Source organism: Antechinus flavipes, chromosome 5 (assembly GCF_016432865.1).
Source record: "Antechinus flavipes isolate AdamAnt ecotype Samford, QLD, Australia chromosome 5, AdamAnt_v2, whole genome shotgun sequence".
Taxonomy (NCBI): domain Eukaryota; kingdom Metazoa; phylum Chordata; class Mammalia; order Dasyuromorphia; family Dasyuridae; genus Antechinus; species Antechinus flavipes.
This window is the reverse complement of record NC_067402.1, coordinates 80555860-80580162: the sequence shown is the minus strand read 5'-3', so window position 1 is coordinate 80580162 and position 24303 is coordinate 80555860. Positions and strand designations below refer to the sequence as shown.

The following is a 24303-nucleotide window of genomic DNA, read 5'->3' as shown; positions in this document are numbered from 1 at the left end:
TGAAAAAGACAGCATGTTAAAATGGAGGGGGGGAGAGTTAGCAATGTATTTTAGTCCAGCGCTGAGGTATATGAAGAACCATCTGTTCAGAATTTTATGAGGATGTTTTTCAGTCTTAGCTGACATGCACTATTCTCCCCAGGGAAAGAAGTATTTGACATGGGAATGTTTGTTTCATAGTTTCTTTTTATATTCACAGATACGTAAAACTGAGAAACCACCAACCCTTATCTTTTTCCATCTGTTTCCATTCTCTCCTTACCTGAATAGACAAAGAATTATACTTCCAGTTGTCAAAGCAATGAGAGAGACACTGTATCCCAGGGTATAAATTGCTTTCACCAGGATAAAAAAAGTCATCTAAGAAGAAAAAGATTATGAATACAAGTTATTAGTAATTAACATAAAAAATAAGAATCACTATGTCGATCTTCTTAGCTGTCAAACATGAATCTAGGAATACAGAGTGATCCCTGCAGCAGCAGAGTAGGGAGGTTGTTGTTCAGTTGTTTACATATGTCTCTATATGGTGTTTTCTTGGCAAAGATACTACAGTGGTTTGCCATTTCCTGGTCCAATGAATTGGGAGAAACAAAGACTAAATAACCTGCTGAGGCTCACACAACTAGTGAATGTTTGAGGTCATATTTGAACTGAGATCTGCCTGGCTCCAGGACTAATGCTCTACCCACTGAGCAATTTACTTAACTCCAGAGTGAGGAGGTTTAATTAACACATGGCTGCCTAAAAAGAAAGAAGTGTCATAGAATAGAAAGAGTGCTGGATTGGGAGTAGACTGGATTGAATTAGGAAATTCAATTCACCTCCCTGAGATCAATGTACTGAATCTCTCAGTTTCCCCATCTGCATAATTAGATTGCACTAGATGACATCTGACAGTCTTTTCAGATTTAAATTTATGAGTATTGGAGTTTGAAAATGTGTGCTTTTTGTCACTAGGATAGCCTGGTGAGAAAGTGAGGATAAGTCTAATCCCAGCTCTCCAATATACTAGGGCAAATCACCTTGACCCTAATTTATCCCCTTTCTTTCAAATGAGCATGGAGTCCAGAATTCATCCAATCCAATCTCCCTCATGTCAGAAATGATGTGTTCACACATCAAAGGGCTTAGAAAAGGAGGCAGAACTTGGATTTAAACCCACATGGATTCTCTGATTCCAGACCTTGTACTCGGTTCCACTAAATCACAAATGCCTTTTTTTGATTCTTGAGATTTGTTTCTATTATCTGGTTGTGTATCATCCTTTTATAATACTCTTCTCTAAAATGTAATGTTCTCTGGGAACAGGTTTCTTGGGGGGCTTCTGGAGGCAGCCTTCATTTTAGTTCAGTAATTACAAGTGCAGCCAAGGATTAAAATCCAAATCCTTTATTGTTTTCTTCAAAGTCTCATCTCCTTCACTTGGGGCTCAGCTAGTTTTCTGGAGGTCTTCTGGATCTTGGTTTCAGTGTTTTCCACAGGACAGCTTGCCACCACTTCTCTGTCTTTCTTAGTTCTCTCTGACTGCCTTCTCTGGCTTCTGAATCTCCCCAATTGAATCCTGGTTGAGGCTCCTAGCTTATATATGTCCTCTTAAAGGTGTGAATCTTGTGGAACTATAGTAAGTACTAAGTACATGTATTGAATTAGAGAACTATTAAGCACCATGCTAAACTAGATAACCATTGTCTCTATCAATTCCACTGACTTAGCACCTTGTTTCAAGTTCTGGCCCATAACACCTCTTCGCTCTTCTTTACTGTCATACTGTGAGGCAGGTAGGTAGTGTGGTGGACAGAATACTGGATTTGGAATTAGGAAACTCTTGAGTTCAAGTTCAGCCTCAGACACTTATTTGTTATGTGATCCTGGGTAAGTCACTTAATCTTGTTTGCCTCAGTTTCCTCATCTGTGAAATGAGCCTCAGAAGGAAATGGCTTATAGTATCTTTACCAAGAAAATTTCCAAAATGAATCACAAAGTGTCAGACACAACTTGAAAATGATTGAACAACAATAATTTCACGTTTAAGGTACCTTGCCATTGTTATCATTCTACTTTCCCATAATTCTTTTCTAATGATCCTCCATTGTAAGCAAGGTAACTTGCTTGCTATCCTTTGTCTCCCTGTCTTTGCAGGTGCCATTTTTTCCATGTGAGATACAATTCCTGATCCTTTCCAGTATTCTCTACTCCTCACAGCTATTATAGTTATTATATTATATATAAGTAACCTCTTCTACTAATTCTTCAAACATATTTCATTTAAAATATTCATCTGTGTGAGTTTGTTCCTCTCTCAACACATCTATACTTGATATATGCTATATTATTATTTATTGCTTGCTGAGATGTAGCTTTGCAAATGTTTCTTTTAGGTGTTTAGCTGTTTGATATTAGTTTTCTTTCTTCCTCGCAAGATGTATAGCATATATGGGGTAAGGAAGATGTCTTCCAATTCTCCATTTATTGCTTCAGACTCAGGTGCATATACAACTGTGCAGTGCACACAGTAGGTGCTGGGACTGCTTGTGTTCATAAGTTGATTTGCTACCATTGCCTCCTCAGAATGAATGTGAAGAAAGCTTCTCTACCTCAATACATTTTCCAAACCAGATCAAGAAATCAGCTGATTCAAGAATTCTGCTTTTGAGCACCTATGGTGGTATTTTAAAATTTTATTTTAAATTATTATTTTTGGTGGTATTTAAAAAAAACACATGAGCAACAGCAAAATCTCTGAATGTGCCATAGCAAAGAAGATAGTCCTGATGGGGAAGCTGTACACAGTTGTGTGTATGGTTGTGTATAAGTTATGTGAGTTCCACTTAAGAAAGAGAATAGAATAACTCTGCTGAGTTCACGATGCAGGATTCATTGAGCATCTCAGCTGAGTTTTTTTTTAATCTCATTATTTTAAACAATACTTGGCCTTTTATAGAAAGGTAAACTTAGTATATTGTTGATATATAATAATAATGAAGACATAAGGAATAGTAAGCAATGAATGTATACATTATATATCAAACGTAATAAAAGACTTTAAAATCCATATATTTATATGCATTAGCACAGAATTCTTGGATTTTTTTGGGCTGAAATGTTTAGCTTTGGGATGTGGGTCATCATCCATTCATTCAACAATCAACATTCATTTATTAATCTATTACTTTCATCAGTTGTTATACTAGGTGATAATGATACAAATATAAAAATGATAATTCTCTTCCATCAAGGAGCTTATATTCTAAAGGAAGAGGTGCAACATGTATATATGAAACGGGGCATAAATCACAGGCCTGCCTGGCCCCTTTGGAAAGGAACACAATTCTCAGAATGTTGACCATGTATCTTGTCTAATTCTGGGAAAACATAGTTCAGTATTGAAAGGATACAACATTTGGGCTGATAACATAGGGCTGGGAGAAGACCATGGAACTATCTAGGGCTTGGAAACTATCAGTGTACTTCATTCTTTTATCATTGAGTCACATTTTCTCAGAAGTATCAAGGATTCAGAGTCAGCACAGTAGGTGGCTTGCTCTGTCTAGTCAAAGTAGGCCAGGGAATTTGCTGTTTACTGATCATTAATGCTCACATAGATTACTACAAAGTACACGCAAAATAATTCAATGCAGTTTCAAGACATTAAGGACCCTAACAAACAAGAAAGTGATAGAATGGTATCATATGCTGTAAAAAAGGGTTTCTGGCCTCCATTTTAAAGGAAATAGGAATTTAAAGGGATAGAGGTGAAGAGGGGATGTATTTCAGATATATAGGATCACAGGGAGAGGAAGTAGCACATGGATAAAGACACAAAAGTGGGAGATGGAATGTCATTTGAAGAAAAGAGGTCGAAAGGAAGTCTACTGGAAATGAAAAATGCTCTACAGACATAAATTTGGGTTATACAAGCCCTGGAGAAGACAAGGAAGACAAGGGATATCTAGAATAAAATGAAAAGGCTGGATTAGTTGGGCTCAGGGCTCAGTTTCATTTTGTAGCTGGGATTTTGCCAAGATGAAAATGAATGCTAAATGAAATCAAACATCTTGCAAATGCAGTCTAATAGGTACACTCAAGTTAAAAGTCTAAGGAAAATAAATTGCTTATGTTAGTAGCCAGATCTTAAGTAGATTTGATACAAATAATATAGGGCCTACTTTGCAGCAGAATGAGGGACTATATAGGTCTGGAGTATTCCCAGTGCTGACACTGAGAACCACACGCTAGCTTAAATATTTTCTCACCTCTGCCTTGCTTTAGGCTTCTGTGGATCTAGCTTCAGTCCAATAATACTCAAGAATCCCCTAGGGCAAGGCTTGGTCTCTATTTTGGTCCAGAATAGCCTTGTCCAGGCTATATCCAACTCAGAGAAAACCCCATTGACTGAGGTTCCATCTATTGAAACTTTCTCAGGCACATCTGTTTATTTAGTTCCGTCTGAATCATTGTTGTAATAGTTTAAAAAGTATATATATGATATGCTTGTAGAAATTAAATAGAACTCCCTATGTTCATCTCTATATAAGTTCTTCTCTATCTACTCTCTTTCATTTTCATAAACTCCTATCTTATTCAAGAACCCCAAGCAGGGATTAATAAATCTAAGGCAATATATCCCAGCTTCTTAAACTGTGGGTCACAATCCCATATGGGGTCTCATAACTGAAAGTGGGGATTGTGAATTATTATGTATTATCAGTAAATGTTTAATTTATATACTTATTTCATATCACTAGATATCTGAGGTCATGTAAAAATATCTTGATCAAGAATGGATCGCTAGCAGAGAAAGTTTAAGAAGCTCTGATGTAAATGGTTTTCTTCTCACCCATCCTTAGAGGTATAGTAGACTAGACACATTAATGGGAGAAGAGAAACAGGATTGTATACTTCAAGGGGAATTTCTTTGGAGTAATGTGCTTTCTTGCGAAATCTAGGAAGCCAGATACTAAGGAAACAAATAAGTTTTATTCAGCAGAGTTTAAAGAGCCAGTTCCTTTGCTCTACAATATTTCCTCAGCACCACCACTACCATCATTACTAACAAACATTTATATAGCATCTACTATGTTTCGGGCTCTGTGCTGAGCACTTTACAAATATTATCTCATTTGATCTTTACAACATTCCTATGAAGAAAATGCTATTATTATTATTATTCTCATTTTACATATGAGGAAACTGAGGCAAACAGATTAACTGACTTGCCCAGAATCACACAACTAGTAAGTGTCTGACCGGCTTTGAACTTCAGGCTTGGTATACTGTCCAATATGCTATAAGTCTCTTAGTTCTCTCACCTATAAAATAAGAAGACTGAACTAATCAATCACCCAATCCTTTCTGTCCTTGCATTGAAAGAATTATGACATCCTAAGTATCTAAGGTTCTTATCAGGGAAAAACTTGGGAATTGGATTCACTAAAGCTGCATCTGGTTTTTACCTAGTTACTTTTTGACTTTATATCATGGCCAAAGTGCTCTGGAAAAAAAAATCACTGGATGTAAAAAGGGACATGGAATGTGATCCTGATGAGTATGCAGTAAAAACTTCTGAGCTCAATTGATCAAACAAGCAACAAGCATGTATTAATCCCTTTCTGTGTGTAAGGCTCTATGCTAAGCATAGGAGATGTGAATAAATTATACTTTGACCCTGAGAGATGAAGAAGCAGCTACTTGGCATCTATTAGTCCTTTCTTGTAAAAGCTACAAGTCTCATATCTACTTAATGGAGAGAAGAGAATTAGGGAAGATCAAGGCAACCCATTCCACTTTGGGACATCTCTAAATGGGAGATATCCTCCTTGAGATCGTGCCTGAATTTGCATATTTATAATTTCTATATTTTCCCTCTAAGAAACAGTGAATCTAATACCAGAAGACAGCTATTACATCCCTCTTGATTCTTCTCTAGGCTAAACATACCAAATTTCTTCAACATATCTTCATATTACATGGACTCATCAAGATTCTTCACCATCCTGATTATATTTCCTTGGATGTTCCTCTGCTTTTCAATATCTATTTTAACCTGGAACTATAAGAGCAGAGCACAATATTCTAGATAAGATCTAAGCAGGTCAGAATATATTCCTCAACTCATCAGTCCTAAATGTGATCCTTTTACTTATGCAGTCCAAGATTGCATTAATTTTTTTATTTTTTTTACTTCAACTTCACACCACTGACATATATGGAGCTTGCAGTCCACTAAAACTCACAGATCTTTTTCTGACAAACTGTTGTGTAAGCATTCCTCCCTGCCCTATATTTGAGAAGTTGATTTCTCAAAACATAAATTTAAGACTTGAAATTTGTCTCTATTGAATTTCATATTATTAGATTTAGCCCAGTGCTCTAGCCCATGAGTCAACAAACAATAGCCAAATATAACTTGTTGACTTTTTTTTAGGGTATGCAAGCTAAGAATGATTTTTATATTAAAAAAGCTTTATTGTTTTTTAATATTTAATATTCTTAGCTCATGGATGAGTTAAAATAAATGGCAGGGTAAATTTGGCCTTTGAGCTTTAGTAAGCCAGCACCTGCTAGCCTATCAATATCCTTTGGTATCCAAATTGTTATCCAGTGTGTATGCTAGCCCACCTGACTTTGTATCATCTGTTAATTTAATGAGTATATCATTTGTTCATTTATCCAAGTAAATGATAAAAATCTTGAACTGTCCACGGCCAGTTCCAGATTGTTGGGGCTCCCAATTGTATTCTTCCTCCTTCCCTTCAGATTAAATCAATAAATTATTAGCTTCATAAATCCATTGTGTACATGGTCCATTACTTGGGTGGATCTCTTCAGATAGGGCCATAGACTGGTCGCACTTAGCTTCTTTGAGTATCAAGCTAAATAGGTCCTGATCACAGAATTCTCTATATTCATGCAATTCCAAGGCCATTAACACAAGCCATTATGATAATGAAAGGTTTTGGTTACAAAAAAAAAGTTGGAGAAAGAGTATATGTGATGGTTTTTCTTAGCACAAAACCATCATGATTAGAATCGCCCTCCATGTATGAAGGAAAGCAAATTCAGAATAGTATCAACCCAAGTATCACCCCTTAAGGAAAATCTTTCTGTATCTTTCTAGTTAGTGCTATCTTCCGCTTCAAATTTTCTTTTATTGAATTATCTGTTTGTGTAGATAAAATGCACTCCTGATAAAAATACACTGAAAGTAGTACTTTGTACAGGACCTTCCAAATCCAAAAATATGGAAAGGAGTTGTGATTTTGGATTTCCTTAACATGAGGAATTCCTCATATGGGGCCTCTATCTATGGTTTGTCATAAGACAACCCATCATTGACTAAACAGATAAGTCCTCCATAAATCCTGAGTCAGTAGAGATTAAGGGGTATAAGGTCACATAACTAGTGTCAGTGGCTGAATTTCAATATAGGTCAAATATGGCATGGAATATAAACCTTGCATATATTTTAATGGGACAGCTAGATGACAGTGACAAAGGAAGACTCATCCACTTGAGTTCTAATCTGGCCTCAGATTATAAATTATATGACTCTTAAGAAGCCACTTCACCATGTTTGCCTCAGTTTCTTCATCTGTAAAATGAAGTGGAGAAGAAACAAACTATTCCAGTATCTTTGTCAAGGAAAGTATAAATGGAGTAAAAGTATAAATGGAGTTACAAAGAGGTATGATTAAAACTTCAAATGTGCCTTAATAGTGCACAATGCGTGCTTTTCCTCCCTCCCTCCCTCCTTCTCTCTCTCTCTCTCTCTCTCTCTCTCTCTCTCTCTCTCTCTCTCTCTCTCTCTCTCTTTCTCTCTCCTCCCTCCTTCTCCCCCCCCCCATCATTTCCCCTTAGCCCTACCCTCCAGCATAGAAATCTACTTGACTCTTAGATGGATATTCAAAAGGCAGTCATTGGGAATAATATTCATCTGCTGATTTCCTTCAGTGCTTTGATGATCTCTTCCAGCAGAAGGGAAAAAGCAGAAATCATTATAGTTATTGTTGATCTTAAGTATTCATAACAGCTTTGATCGTTAACATAGTATTATGAAGAGACTAATTTCTGACTTCAAAGGAGAAGCAAGCATGCTGTGGGATTGTCTGCATTTGGTCAAAGGAACTAAGCAGCTGCAACCTTAGAGGAAGTCTGGGTTATTTCAGAAGTTAATTCCAGCATTGAATTTTGAATAGGAAAGTTTGTAACTTTAGTTCTTTAATCGAAGGTATAATGACAATATTATCTCCATAATGATAATGACAATAATAATAATAATAGACATTTAAAACCTGCAAAATGCTTTATATTCTGATGCAATATATGATTTGAGCTCACTAAAACCTTGTGAGATGGATACTTCAGATATTTTGTTGTTGCTCAGTCCTTTAGCCAAGTTTGACTTTGTGACCCCCACTCCTGGACCGTCTTGTCAGTGGGGTTTTCTTGGCAAAGATACTGGAGTGAGGTGCCATTTCTTTCTCCATTGGATTAAGACAAATAGAGATTAAGTGACTTGCCCAAGATCAGCCAGCTACCAAGTATCTGAGGTCAGATTTGAACACAGATCTTTCTACTCCAGACCCAAAACTCTATTGAGAGAGTTCTCTAGTATTAGCACCCACATTTTATAGATTAGACAGATAAAAGCAGAAAAGTTAAGTGACTTGTTAAATGATGAAGCTAGGAAAGATTTGAACTCATCTGTCTTGATTCTGAAACCAATACTTTTACCTTGTTACTAAAATTAATTTTATTGATGATACTTTTTGTATTTATATCACAGTTATTTCTGGAAAGTTATTTATATCACATCTGGAATATCTGCTGGACAGGTTGGTACCGATAACCCCAACTACCAGGAGGCTGAGGCAGGTAGATTGAATTTGGAAATTCTGAAGGATAGTGTGCTCAGCCAATTAAATCCTTCACCAATATTGTAAACTTTGAGATCACAGGGCCAATAGGCTCTGTAACAAGGGGTTAAAAGAAAAAAGAGAGAGAGAGAGTGTGTGTATCAGACAGATAGACATACAAAGAAATATTACCTTTTCTCTGTGCCCCTACCTTCCTCCCCAAATTGTACCCAATTTGTAACCAAGAAACACAGGTTGTAACCAAGAAACCAGTCTTACTACACACATCATTCTGCCTTAGTAGTTTTCCATATCTCTGTCAAGAGGACAAAAGCCTATTCCATTATCTTCGTACGTGTTATTTCTGCATTTTCAGTTATTCAATTTAGCTTCATTTTAGTGACCTTTTCTTTTCTTTTGCTGTAGTGAAATGTGTGTATATATGTATACACGTGTGTGTATATATATAGATAGATGCACATTATATATATATATATTTCTTAGTATCTATCTGTATTAATCATCCTATGTTTTCTGAGTTCATATTTATTCCTGAACAATAAGAACAATAATAATATTATATTACATTCATAAATAATAATTTGTTCAGTTTTTTTCTTTGCTGAGATATTGGCAATGTTGAATACAGACCATCTAGATGCATTACATTTCACCTCACAAAATACATTCTTATGGAGTGAAAGCAGAGTACCTCCAAATCCAGGGCCATCTAATAACTAACAACTGAAACAATATGCTCAAGACAAGAGGGGATGGCAGGATTCTGAATTATGTCCAGGACCCAAGCCTTACAAGATACAATTGGCCCCAGTGCACCAGAGAAGCTCAGACATCTTGTTAGAAGTGACTCTCTTCTCTGTGCTTTGACAGATACTTCTGTAAAGTTGAAATGGGCCTGGAGCTCAAATGTTTCCTTGCAAATAAATGATAGTTATTCTGAAAAGAACCAGGTTTGTCATTTCCAATATCTAGTTATATTACAGTTTGACTGCAAGCAGGAAGTGGATGAAATGTTAGAGTTCCAAAAATTCCCCATGAGTCCTTTATTCTCAGTCCTCTCATTTATTTTCAGTGCTGATGATTCTCTTGTTGGCTCAAGCACGTTAAACATCTTTTGCTGTTCTCTGCATTTCAGTGACTCTATCAATTACTGTTTCTTGTACTTCTTAGGTTTACGTGCACTTCAGTGGAATAGGACCCAGGTGCAAGCTATTGAGGATGATGGTAGAGACAGCAAGTTTCCATCATGTAGGAGGAATCGAGACACATAATTTAGTGGACAGGAGATATTTTGTTAGCTAGGATACAGTCCATTAATAAACAGTATATAAACTCTATTTAAGTCCAAATCCCCTATTTCTATCTTAGGACAGTCTTCTCATAGTTTCTTAAATATATCTATCTTCATGCGTGATTTCTTTCCTCAATTAGATTATTTTTCTATTCCTCCTTATCTTTATCTTTTGGAATCTATCTCTTTCTGCAACTGAACCATCTCTTTCCTAATGTGATCAATTTGGATGGACTTCTTCTATTCTCCTCCAATTTCCTAGAGTATTTGTCTTGTAGATATCATAGGATCAGGAGTTAAGAACTGTTAGATATCATATGTTTTTTCAACAACTCTTTGATATAACAAGAAATTGTTCTCAAAGATTGTGCTGAGTTTAATGTTCAGTTTTGACTCACTTAAGATTCTAATTGCATTGAAAATGTTTTCTTTTTAAGACTATCTAGATAGGATTTGGTTTTCCTTGAGACAACAAAGAAGAACCAAAAATTACATAGAATTCACTATACTTTCAATTTTACTTCATTGATGGATTGAATGATTCATCCATTCGTTAACAAGTTTATCCTGAAGAAAGTACTTTGTAAATATTAAAGGGCCACATAAATGAATTACAATCAATAATTAATTCTTTGTGTGTTGTCTTACACATATAAGGTATTTAATCTCTGTTCAGAGAATCATTGATTCCCATATTAAATTTTAAAAGGAAAATTAGAGGTTACCTAGTTCAAATCTTTTATTTTATATATGAGGAAACCAAGGACGTGTTAAATAACTTGCTCATGATTGCTCAACCAGTAATCAAAGGCAGGATTTGAACTCTTCTTTCTGATTCCAAGTTCAGTCCCTTAACCACCAAACCCACACACTAAATAGAAAGGAATGCATTTATTCAAACATTGATTTAGTGCACACTATGTCCAAGTTGCTTTCAGTAATGTGATATTGTCCGTTTCTTTATTAAATGTCTTTTTCTTAAAGCAACCCTTTAATGAGCTTAGTATCCCTCCCTCTCTCAACTTGTATGAATATATGTGGTCGTATACACATATAAATACATGTACATGTGTATATATACTGTACTTACATATTTATTATATATGAATACATGCAAGTAGATATACTTTTCTTTGTTCGGTTGTACTTTTATGCAACAAATATGTTCTTTAAAAGTTGTGAAATGAATGTTTATATAAAAAATCAACTTCAAATACCTTAGGAAAGCTGCTTTTTTTAAAAAAGGGAACCCTGCAGTGTATACTCCTGCAAAATTTAGGATCCTTTGTACTGACCCCCCAACTCATCTCTTTTGTAAGTTCAGACTCTTGCAAAGTAGAATAGAGCTTTTTTAAAGAGAGGAAGCACGCAAGTTATATATTTGTCTTTTGCCTGAAAACCAAATGGATTTCCACCAACAGAAAACAGCTATTTCTATTAAACTAAGATTTATTTGGGTTTTATATGTAATCTTTTTTTTCTTCCTTATTTTCTTGAAAAAATTTAAAAATGGAAACAGTTTCTGAAGGTTCTTTTTATGGAGTCCATTTCAAAGCTGACTTCAGATAGTAACAAAAAAATGAAACAAAATGAGAACAGATTGGATAAAAGAAAACAATTGATTTTTTTTCTCCTACCATGGCACTTGGAAGGTCTGCTATAGTTTGGCATTTTCTTTTCTGTCTTCTCTTCCCTGTCTCCCTCCCTGACATAGGAGGGAGTCTTTCTGGGTTAGTTTTAAATATACCCCTCAATTTGCAAGATCATTTCTTCTGGAACATGATTGTAATTGAGAAAAGCATGTCAACAATTAACCTCTATATCCATTATGTAATGTGTTATTTTGAGAATTCCTCACTATAAGCAGATCATGTATGTGCAACTACATACATCTGAAATGGAATCTTTACTAATGAATGTATTTATGGATCTTAAATTTTACAGACTTTCCACTGTAGGGTTCCTTTAAATAGTCAGCTTCCTTAGGCCATTTATAGTTGATTTATTTTTGCAAGCTTTTTAGGAACACTTGTGGAACATCTGAATATATGTAAATATCTTCAATTACATATACATATGTATATATGCATTTATAGTGAATATACATGAAATATATATGAAAAGAAAGAGATGATAGAGAAAGAACACTCAGGAATTGGGTTATTTTAAACATGTGTATATGTGTTTATAAATATACATATATATATACATACACACATATAGCTTCAAGTGCTGATGACATGATTTTCACATGTAGTTTAAATATGGTATCTGTAAAGAAGGAAATAGAAGGGCAAAAGGTCCATAAAATTTTTTTACATGTCACTCCTCATTAATGTGTCTCTTTTCCTCTGCATAATCTATCTTTCTCTCACAAGAATGGCCCATTACATCCTTCACATGTGATGTAGACTCAGGGATTGAGAAAATTTTTTTATCTATCAGGAGAATTCTTGGGGAGGAAAAGTTTATAAAGTAATCTATAAGAAAGAATTCTGGGGAGTCACTAGAAGGATAATACTAATGCCTGCAAAATGTATAGGAATTAATAAATGATCTATTTGAGCAAAAGAATTATGGAAACCTGTGCTTAGATAACAAATGGCTACCAATATACCAGCAGAATGTAAACTTGCTCAGTGTCTTCCAGGGTAGAAGTTTGAGTAAGATCCAGCTATTATATTGTTTTCTACCAAAGAATTAGCTTAGCCACGTGAGAAGAGTCCATAGCCAAAAGTTTGTCCCGAGGTCACTAATTCTTTGACCATGGCAACCCATGGAACAAAATAAAATACAAACAAAATGGCTCTTGGTCCTATGTTACCTATTTCTGCTTTTGAAGTGATGATAGCAAAATAGCAGAAAAGAGGGGAAAGGATATAAAGAATCATGTTTTTAGATCATCTGCAAACATTTATTTAATTGTTGATTTAAAGGATAAAAAAGCACATAGGGCTATGAATGAGTTCTTTTTGGAGAGATAGAAAAAGGAGTGAAAGGGATTGTTTTTTTTTTGAGAACCTAAAGGCAAAAAGGAATGTAATTCCAGTAGCTACCTGGTCATCTCCCTTGGCAGTGCATGTGATAAATATGAGTTAAAATAACATCATGAAAAATAAGGTTCATGAGCCAACATATGTTGCACAGAACTAAGAAACATAGAAAATTTAAAGTTGTATAACGTTTTCAATGAAATATATACTTGAGTCTGGAGAGACTTACATGAACTGATGCTAAGTAAAGTAAGTGAATAGAAGCAAGAGAACAATAAGATTATGTGATGATCAACTCTGATGGACTCGGCTCTTTTCAACAATGAGGTGATTCAGGACAATTCCAATAGACTTGTGATGTAAAAAGCCATCTGCATCAAGAGAGAGGATTATAGGGACTGAATATGAATCACACCATAGTGTTTTCACCTTTTTGTTGTTTGCTTGCTTTTTTCTTCTTATTTTTTTTCCCTTTTTGATCTGTTTTTTCTTGAGCAGCATGATAAATGTGGAAATATGTCTATAAGAATTGCACATATTTAACATATAAGGTACTATTTGCTGTCTAGGAGAAGGGAGTAGGGGGAAGGGAGGGAGAAAATTTTGGAAAAATTTGCAAGGGTGAATACTGAAAATTATCTTTGCATGCATTTTGAAAACAAAAAGCTATTATTAAAAAAGAAATATATACTTGAAACTCAATAACCTTGATCAAAGATAAATCCAGGGGTGTATATTTTAAAAATGTTGGAAACATAGCCTTAGCTAGGAATTCTAGTATCTCAGGTAAATTAAGTTGGAGGAAGGTGGGGAAGACATCTATATAATGCCTGGCATACAGTAATCTCTTAATAAATACTTATTCATTTTCATTGGTAGGTGTGAAGGGGACGAAGAGAAGCAGTTATCTAGTATTATATTGTTGAAAGCATGGCATAGGTCCCCAGAAGTTTGCCCCTATTTGATGCATCTGTATTAGGAGAGGGAACAGCCCATCTATACTCCCCACCCCTAAAAATTTTTCTCTTGTCAAGGTATGGCTGATCTCTCATTTGTGTTGTTAGTGCTTTGTTTGAGATCCTTCCACCTTCATCTAGACTATTATAATAAATGATTATTTGGTTTATATGAAAGATTTTGTGAAGGTAGAAATGACAAGATTTGTCAATGAATTAGATATATTGAGTAAAGAGTTGAAGATGCAACTGAGGTCGCAAGCCTATGTGATAGGATAGTGGGTCCTTGGACAGTAATAGAAAGCTCAGAAGAGGAGAGGATTTCAGGGGAGAGATGATTTCTGTTTTGGAAATAGTGAGTTTGAGCTATCTATAACCCCTTTCATATTTTCAACAGAAATATTCCGGTGATGTTATATGGTTGCTAAATTTGGAACACCATAATGTTTGAAGAACAAAAAATTCTGTATGACTCACAAAACAATGAAGAGATAGATGGAGGATTCAAATAGGCTATATCATTTTACCTCATGGTAACTTGTATGCAAGCATTGGCATAAAAATACCATAAAAATGTTGGAAATGATGTGGGAAAAGTGGGACACATTGCTGGGAGAGATGTGAAATGAAACATCCATTCTGGAAAGTAATTTGGAACTATACCCAAAGGGTTATAAAACAATGTATACTCTTTGATCCAGCAGTGTCATTACTGGGTCTGTATCCCAGGAAATCATAAAAGAGAGAAAAGGACTTACACATACAAAAATATCTGTATCAGCTCTTTTGTGATGGAAAAGAATAGGAAAATGAGTAGATGCCCATTAAATGGGGAATGGCTGAATAAGTTTTGGTCTTTGAAAGTAATGGAATATTATTGTTTTGTAAAAAATTAATAGGCAGATTTTAGAAAAGTCTGGAAAGATTTACATGAACTGATGCTGAGCAAAACAACCAGACCAGAAATATATTGTACACAGTTATATCAAGATTGTGTGATGATTAGCTGTGAAAGGCTTGGTTCTTCTCAGTGGTTCAATGATTCAAGGCAAGCCCAATAAACTTTGGTTGGAAAATACCATCTGCATGCAGAGAGAGAATTTTGGAGAGTGAATGTAAATCAACACATACTATGTTCACCCCCACCTTTTTTTCTTCTGTTGTTATTCCCTTTTGTTCTGATTTTTTTCTTTCCCAACATGATATATAAGGAAAAATGTTTAAAAATGAATGTATACATATAACCAGAAAAAAAAGAAATGCCACCAAGGAAATGATTGATCAGAAAAGAAAATGGGCTGGAGGGAATTAGACTGAGGAATAACAGTAACTTGGGCAAAGTGTTGCTTGGATTTTACAAAATCTTATAAATCCTAGAGGAAGAAGTCCAGTTTGATAGGCAGATTCCTTTGTGGAAAATTCATAGAAGATATTCAAAGAGTTGCACTATAAGGTTTAGGATCTACAGAAATGGTAGTAGTAGCTACAGTAACTACAGAAATGATAGTAGTAGCTACAGCAACTATAGAAATGGTAGTAGTAGCTACAGCAATAAGATCAGAATTCCATTAGAATTCTGATTGTTTTCTTATGACTCTTTTCAACTTGGAATCATGTATCTATTTTTCACAACTTGCTACTTAAAATTTAAAAAGCCACAATAGATTGGGATAGACAAAAGACTAGGAGTTCAGAGATTTTTATTGATGTCTGAAAGTGGCCACTAAGTAGCTTTTTAATGCTAGACATACCATGTCACTTTTCTGGATTTTAGTTTCTGCATCTTTAAAATGAGGGATGTGGACCAGAGGATCTCTAAAATCTACAAAATCAGACCAATAACAGTTTCAGAGAAACTGGGGTTCTATATGAATGGATGCAAAGTGCAAAGCAGAATCTGAGGAGCAGTTTATTCAATAACTACTTTGAAAAACTTTAGTGCTCTGATCAGTGTATTAATAAAGCATAACTCCAGATGACCAAAGATAAAGCACACTAGCCCCCTTCTGGCAGAGATTTCATGAATTTAAAATGTAGAAAATAAAGTACACTTTTGGACACAATCAATGGGGGGCTTTGCTTCCGTTGTCCATGCATATTTGTGATGTGTATTTTTTATCTTTTTTAATTCAATTGAGAGGAGTGGGAAAGGAAATGTGAGAAAGAAAAAAAGTGCTTGTTAATTAAGAAAAACTAAAACCAGGTCAACATTTCAGATCTGATCTCTGAAAACATGTTCTTTTGTAAGGAAGTTGGTATTAAATAGAGTTCCATCAAATTATATAGAGAAGTTGTCTTAAGTACAAGAAAGTAACCCAGAAACTGTTAAAGCTCTCTAAAATAAAGAATTTAAAAGAAAAAAAGTCAAGCAACAACAAAAAAGTTGCATTTTTCATATCAGGCTAAAAGTGATTTGATTGATGTGGTATTATATATACATCATCAAAGATGTGCCTAATGAATGTAACAATAATTCTGATTAAAGAACTGATAGCAAAGGGATTTGGGCTTGGACAGATTTACGGGTATACAGAAGGAATGATTTCAGGTTTAGCTGATAATTAAATGCCAATGATTGATCCCTTTTACTGAAGGCTCTGGAAATAATTCACTTGGCACTGAAATACTGACATGCTTCCACCAGAAGGTGATATTTGTAAGTCTTTCTACTTGAGTTTGTTGGTGACAGGGAAGATCCTAACCTAATAAAGCTATGATTTTGGATTGCTCCAAGGCCATGGATGTTTCTATTAACACAGGTCTGTGAAGAGGGCTCCTGCCATAGCTGATGAGATACACTAGCTTTTATGAATATGAGTAGTCATGACTTCTGCAAACATGAAGAGAAAGAACTCCATAGTTTTTTATTCTTCTGCATAACCTTGACAAGGGAATATTGGTGTCCAGTAATGGTACTACCTAAAGAAAAAGAAAATCCATGATTTTATTGGTTTAAAAAATTCCAGAGATGGGTGAAAATTCTGGGAAGATGGCAGAGTAGGTTGGTAAATTTCAAGTTCTGCCAATTTCCCCCACAAATAAAATAAATTTGTGCCTCAGAGTGAACAAGGACTGCTGAAAAATCAGAATTTATAGAACTCAAAAAAGAATTCAAAATTCAAAGGAGAGACATTTGAGGAAAAACTAAAGAAAAAAATTACCTATCAAGAAAAGCAAGAAGATTATGAAAAATAAAGCTAACCAATTAGAAAAGGAGGTACAGTCTGAAAGATAAAAATAACTCTTTGAAAATTAAAGTTGGGCAAGGAGAAACCAGTGAAGCTGGTGTGTGTGTGTGTGTGTGTGTGTGTGTGTGTGTGTATGTATATACATTTATATGTATATACATACACACACACACTTTTTAGATTGGTATTTGTTGTTAAGATATTTTTGAATCCCCCTGATACTCTTCTGGGCACATAATAATGTTCTCTTTTATTTCATTTTGTTTTGTTTTTCTGTTTTTATTTTTTCTTATTCCATTTCTTTAAATAAAATAGATTTTGGGGTAAAAATCCAGAGTTGTCTCAGTTATGGTTTATCCCAACTGGCCCCCTCCACTTACATAGGAAGCCGGACATGCATTTAAGATTGCCCATATAGAAGGGGGTTGTTTAATTATCTCAGGATATAATGGGGAGAGAAGAGTCTGTTGACAATATCAAAACCAGACATAGTTGTTAGGATAATTTGGATCTTGTAGGATCATCTAGTCCAAACTCCTTTTTACAGATAATGAAATTGAACCCCAGGGAAGCCAAGTAAATCAGAAGCAGCAAGACAATGTTTCAAATCTGTTTGATTTCAGATCCAGGGCATTAAACTGGGGCATGTCATACAAAGACCTCAGATTGAAATCAGCCAAGTTTCCAAGCACTTTACAAATGTGATTTTGTTTACTTTGTGTGGCAATTTTAAAGGCACTATTGCTTCTAGTTTATATTTGGAGAAAAATTAAGTAACTTGCAGGGAGAAACAGCTTGTAAGTGTGGGAGGTGGTATTCAAGCCAGGGATTCTCCTGCTTTCAGATTTAGGCTCAATGGAGAAGGTGGGACTGAAACTGGTTCTTGAAGGTTGATTAGAATTTGAATAGGATATATATATGTATATATCCTTTTCAAACTCTAGTCTCTCTCTCTATATGGAACAGTATTAACAAATATTAATCAACAAATTAAAAAAGCATGTATTAAATGTCTATCATGTGGTAAGCATTGTGCTAAGCACTGGGGATACCAAAAGAGGCAAAGATAATTCCTTAAGGACCTTACAATCTAATATAATATATGAAAACAACATGAGAGGAAAAGGAAGAAAGGATATAAACTAATCTGTGTATAATAGAGGCAATAGCATGGGGGGTAGTGTGAAATATTGGGTAAGTTATTTGGGACCAATTATGAAGGATATTGAAAGCCAAGCAATTGGACTATATACAGAAAACAGTCATTTCTTGCTGATTGATACCATCCTTCATTCCCTTACTATTCTCTTATTTTTATGGAGAACTCACAATAGTTCAGATACTTCCTCCACAGTTTTACAGATTCTGACAATGAAGGAGACCAGGCTAAGTAGCCGGGGATTGTTCCTTAAATTTTTGTCCATGGAAATCCATTAGATTGAGAAGATAGTTACTGTGCTTTGTCCAGGTACCTGAAGCAATGGTTCATTTTTTTTTTGACACTTTTTAATTCATTCAGAAAGTTCTTTCACTTAAAAGCCTTAGACCTCTTTGGCAATTTCCTTTAGGAACATGGCTGAAGAAATGGATTTTCCAGCTTTAGCATCTGGTAGACTTCAGCATCTGGCAGACCTTAGTGTAGAACAGCCAGCAGGAAGGAAAAGAGAAGACAGGTACATTCTGTTCTAAGGGCAAGGGTATGTCTATATTTTTTCTGAGAAAAAAATCTGGAAGATTTAATTTTTTTTAATGTTTTCCAAGATAATTTAAATCTTTGCCTTATTTTTCCTAGAAAATAGAGTGCCAAGCTTGGAATTAGGAATTTGACATTGAGACTTCAAAGGAAAATATACTAAGTTTGAATATTGCCATTTTAATAAACAGACTAACAACCCTGACCCTTCCTGGCTCTGAAACTGTATTCACTGTACTATCCTGATCTCTTTTAATACATTACAAAATATTAGAAAACAAAGCACTCCAATGTCTGATCACACTATGAGATCATTACTGACAAAATCAGTCTTTGCTTCCTCAAAGAATAGCATTTGAATTGGTCATTAAAATCTGCATAGACATCTAATCTGGCCAAAGTATAAGGGAGAGGAACTCTTTTTAAAGTTCTTTACAATCTTGTTCCAATTTCTATTTCCAGGGTGATTAACATCACTTCCCCTCAAACAGTATGCTTTCCACACATACTTGCTCTTCCCTTGAATATAATATTCTGTCTCCCATCTTTTTATCTTTATTTCATGTCTGCAAAGTTCCTTATTTTCTGTTGGAAGTCTATAGCTCCTCTCACAGCTCTGTTCAAAGGCTACTTTCCTACAAGAAACCATTCCTAGTTTCTCTGATTGTTTGTGTATGTGTTTTCTACTCCCCTACCCACAAAATAAGCACACTACATAATGTACATTGATATCTATGCTGATGTCTATAATCCATCCATCCATCCATTCATCAATCCATCCATCCATCCTTCCATCCATCCTTCCATTTTTCTCTCTCTTTCTCTCTCTCTCTCTATCTCAGTTTCTCAATGGAAAGAAATGTTTTAATTTATGTCTTTGTATCTCTGGTACCTGGCACTGTGCTTCATACTTGTGGAGTTGAAGTAGTTGATTTGAAGCCATTCCAGGCACAGAGGCAAAGCTTAGGGTTCCCTGGCAGCAGGGTTGGGTGAACAGAAAGTAGTTTGGTTTTACTAGAGCACAGAACAAGTAGAGCAGAAGCTTAGTATGTGACAAACCAGACCAAGAGGGAATCAACCTTTTTTGAGGAAAAGCTTCAGGGCAGATTCAAAGTCTGAGAGGTCAAGCTTGAAGCTTCCAGGGCAAATCACTGTACAATGCTCTAAGGGCCATATTTGAAATACCTCTTTGTTTCTTTTTCTAGAAATTGCTTAGTATTTTATTTTCCCCCAATTACATGTAAAAACAATTCTAAGATTCATTTTTAAATTTGTTGAGTTCCCAATTCTCTCTCTCTTTCCTCCCATTGAGAAGGCAAGCAATTGATATAGGCTGTGTATGTGTAGTCATGCAAAACATTTCCACATTAGTAATGTTGTGAAAGAAAACAGACCAAAAAGAAAAAAAAAACTCCATGAAAAACAAAGTTTAAAAAAAGTATGCTTTAATCTGTATTCAGTTACCAGCAGTTCCTTCTCTTGGGATGGATATCACTTTTCATCATTAGTCCTTCAGAGTCTTGGATCATTGTACTGCTGAAAATAGTTAAATCATAACCAGCTGATCATTTTATAATATTGCTGTTACTTTGTACACAGTACATTTCACTTTCCATCAGTCCATGCTGATTCCAAGTTTTTCTGGGAGTATTCTGCTCATCATCTCGTAAAGGATGGTAGCATTCCATCATAATCCTATAACCATGACTTGTTTAGCCATTCTGCAATTGATCATCATGCCTTCAATTTCCAATTTTTTGCCATCACAAAAGAGCTGCTACAAATATTCTTGTGATATAGTTCCTTTTCCTTTTTAATCAATCTCTTTGCACTACAGACTTAGTATTGCTATTGCTAGATCAAAGGATATACATAGTTTTATAGCCCTTTGTGGATGGTTAGAGAATGGTTGAATTAAGTCACAACTTCACCAAGAAATGCATTATTGTCTCATTGTCCCCATATCCTCTCCAATATCTGTCATTTTCCTTTTCTGTTCTATTAGCCAATCTAATAAGTGATAGTACTTCAGAACTGTTTCAATCTGCATTTCTCCTATCAATATTGAGTTAGAGCTTTTTGTCACATGGCTATAGATGGCTTTGGTTACTTTATCTGAAAACTGTCAAATCTTTTCATCATTTGTCACTTGGAAATGGCTTTCATTTTTGCAAATTTGACCCAACTCTCCATATATTTGAGAAATGAGACCTTTATCAGAGCAACTTGCTTCATTTTTTTTCACTTCATTTTCCTCCATCATATTTTCACAATTACATTTATTCTATTATCTCTCTCCTTTCACTGTGTCCTCTCTTCCAATCTGTCCTCCTTACTATCTTGGCCTGAAACACCTCATTGTTGAAAAGAGCCAAGTTCATCAAATGAGGAAATTAAGACCTAAAGTGTTTAGGTGACTTTTCTATAGTCCTATAGGGAATAAACATAAGAGACAATTTTAAAACCCAGATGCTATGGCTCCCTACGTTTTCCATGGTACTGATTCAAATGAGATAGACTGTGAATCTGAACTTTTCTCACTCTGCTGCTATACTTATATAAAACAATTATTTGCACATGTCTTAAACCTTTACAGTGCATATAATGTCAGGCCTAATATCAGAAAGACTAATTTTCCTGAGTTCAAAGACACTTACTAGTCATATTACCCTAAGCAAGTTATTTATCCTCCTTCCCTCCATTTCCTCATTTGTAAAATGAACTGGAGAAGGAAATGGCAAACCACCTCAGTGTCTCTGCCAAGAAAATCCCAAATGGGGTCATCAAGAGTCAGACATGACTCAACCACCACCACAACAATGATAACAAGAACACAAGCTCCATGAGGACAGAAATATTTTAATTTTGTATTTCCCTTGGCCCCTTCAACAGCACTCTCTAAATAGCAGATGTTCTGCAAATATCTGCTGAACTGAAGTGAATCCAAAGTGAGAGAATGTGTGAGAAAATACCCTGAAAAGGCTCAATTGTTCACTTACTCAAAGTAAATTATAGTGTTATTAATAAGCACTAGAGAGAAAATACTGAGGGGGAAATAAGAACACATTAGCAATCACTTTTTTTTTTTTGATGGAGAGGAAAACAACAACAACAAAAGAGTTTTATATGCTGGGACAGAAAAGGAAGGGATACTGAAATCAAAGTAGATATAGAGAGGTAAATAACCAAAGAAAAAAAAAGGAAAACCCAGCAACTTCCAAATAAACCCCAAGAATCTTTTGAAGTCAAGCATCTTGCAGGGAGTTAAAAGATAGTTTCCATTTAATAGTCTATCAAGGGGCAAAGCTTGGCTTCCTCATTGTCACTTCCAATGATAAATAAATGTTCACACAAGGGCTGAGCTAAAGGTCAAACTGAAAGATTGTGTGACATATTTCCTTGGCTGCTTTTCTCTGAGATGCCAACAAAAGGTCAACTTTTTTCCCTTGGATTCTTGGACACTGAATTGAGTAACAAACTGGTAGTCTTCTAAAGATGGTACTTAGTTGTCATCCCAGATTCTTCTTCTTCAGCTCCACAGTATATAAAAACGTGTATATTCAAGGGCTCTGTTTCCCATCTTCCTCTTCTGATGCCTCCCTAAATTTTGAGGGTTAGAGTTGGAGGGGACTTTAGAAAACAAGTAGTTTGGGTACTCCAAAACTTTTTTTGTACAATTGAGAAGACTGATGCATAAGAAGTAAACTCTTAGCTGCTAGTGACTGGTCCACTCTTTCCATGAACTGGATCATAGACTAGGTCACATAAGACAAATTAGTGGTAGAACTGGAACTACAACTCGAGTTTCCCTTTTCTCTACTTTCCTCCTTTTCCACCTCAACTTCTGGTCCAGAACTATTTCTTCTGTAGAGTACTGCATCCTAGTTAAATAATCTTGCTTCCTTTTAGAGCTGAATTTCATCAACTGAATAACAATAGACTTGTTATTCCTTTATTGCTAATTCATAGCTTCTGCTTTATTTTGGATTTCAGCAAGTGCTCACAGGATTAGAGTTAAAGGGATGAGAGAGTAAAGGGATGAGGTAATTAAAGCAGTCACAGGGCAGTTGTTCCTCTCATTAATCATACATTCAGATTGTGTTTCAGGCAGATGTCTGGGATGTGGGTAAAATACCAGCTACTTCTCATCCATCCCCCTCCAACTATGTTTTAATTATTAGTTAAATGAATGAGCTAAAGAGCCAGGGAGGGAAATATACCTGATGTCCCACCTGGGGAATCTTACACTTCTTATAAAATTCCAAGTAGAGCCATAGCAATATTGGTTTCTATCACACCTGTTCTCTCCTCTTCCCTCACCTACTTTTCATCAGCTGTCTCCAGACTCTGGAAGTTCTAACCTACAGAGACAAGTCTCCAGGGGTTGCTCAATGCACAGCAGCCTTGTACTCATATCTGGGCAAAGTATCTTGGGTATAATGAGAAAGCTAGACCCAGAAGGTCCATCCTATAAATATACATTAGTTAGGCCCATCCCAGCTGCCATCAGAGGCGGCTACACTGACTCCTTAGAGAACATATCATAATTGAAGTGGGGGATTTGGATGTCCTCCCCAAGATTTGACCTTGATTCTCCCACTGTCCATAGGATCAAACTTCCAGATTTGCTTCTCTTTTGTGATCATGAGTCTCTACTTGTTTGCTGAAGTGACAGCTTTGTGGCGTAGAAAGATGGGAATTGAGAGACTTGAGCTCTGCCTCTGGTTCAGGGCATGAAATTGAGTGAGTTATTTCAGTTTTGACTTTCTCATCTATAAAGAGGTAGCACTGGGCCCTATAATCTCAGAGAACCTTGTAACTCTGGAATTCACTCATTTTCTTTCCTGACTATGGGGCTCAGGTGTTTGGGAGGAGATTCCAGCAAGTAAGGGGCCTTGAGCTAGAGCTCAGAAGAACATTTTATTATGTATCCTGTTATTCTGAATGGAAGAGGTCATTATATAAGCAATTTTCTTGGTTACCAGGTAAGGCATATGTGATTTTATTGTCTGAAAATGATGATCCCTAACAAATACCTACAAATAGAATCGCTATTACTTTATTTAGTTTCTGAGTCAACCAAGAAAAATAATTTGGAGAAATTTTTTTTCTCCAATCATCCTATAGGTATTTTTTTTAGCGCTCTGATTTTATTAGGGGACATATGACTAAATTCTTATTCAAGCATTTAATGAAGTCTGCAAACAGAAACCTTGAGTGAAGAATGGGGGGCAAAGTATTATTCAGAAATTTAAAAATCCTTCTTTGTTTTCCTTGAATGAGGTGATGCCCTATGATAAATC

General features: G+C 35.5%; 1 protein-coding gene across 1 annotated transcript in view; it reads right to left on the bottom strand.

Moving 5' to 3' along the window:
- The window catches only part of VIPR2 (vasoactive intestinal peptide receptor 2), a 134181-nt gene that overhangs the window by 36849 nt on the left and 73029 nt on the right, over positions 1-24303 (bottom strand). Inside the window, exon 5 of the mRNA XM_052000371.1 lies at positions 263-360. Within this exon, the coding sequence (XP_051856331.1) occupies positions 263-360 (98 nt within the window). The remainder of the gene's footprint in view (positions 1-262; positions 361-24303) is intronic.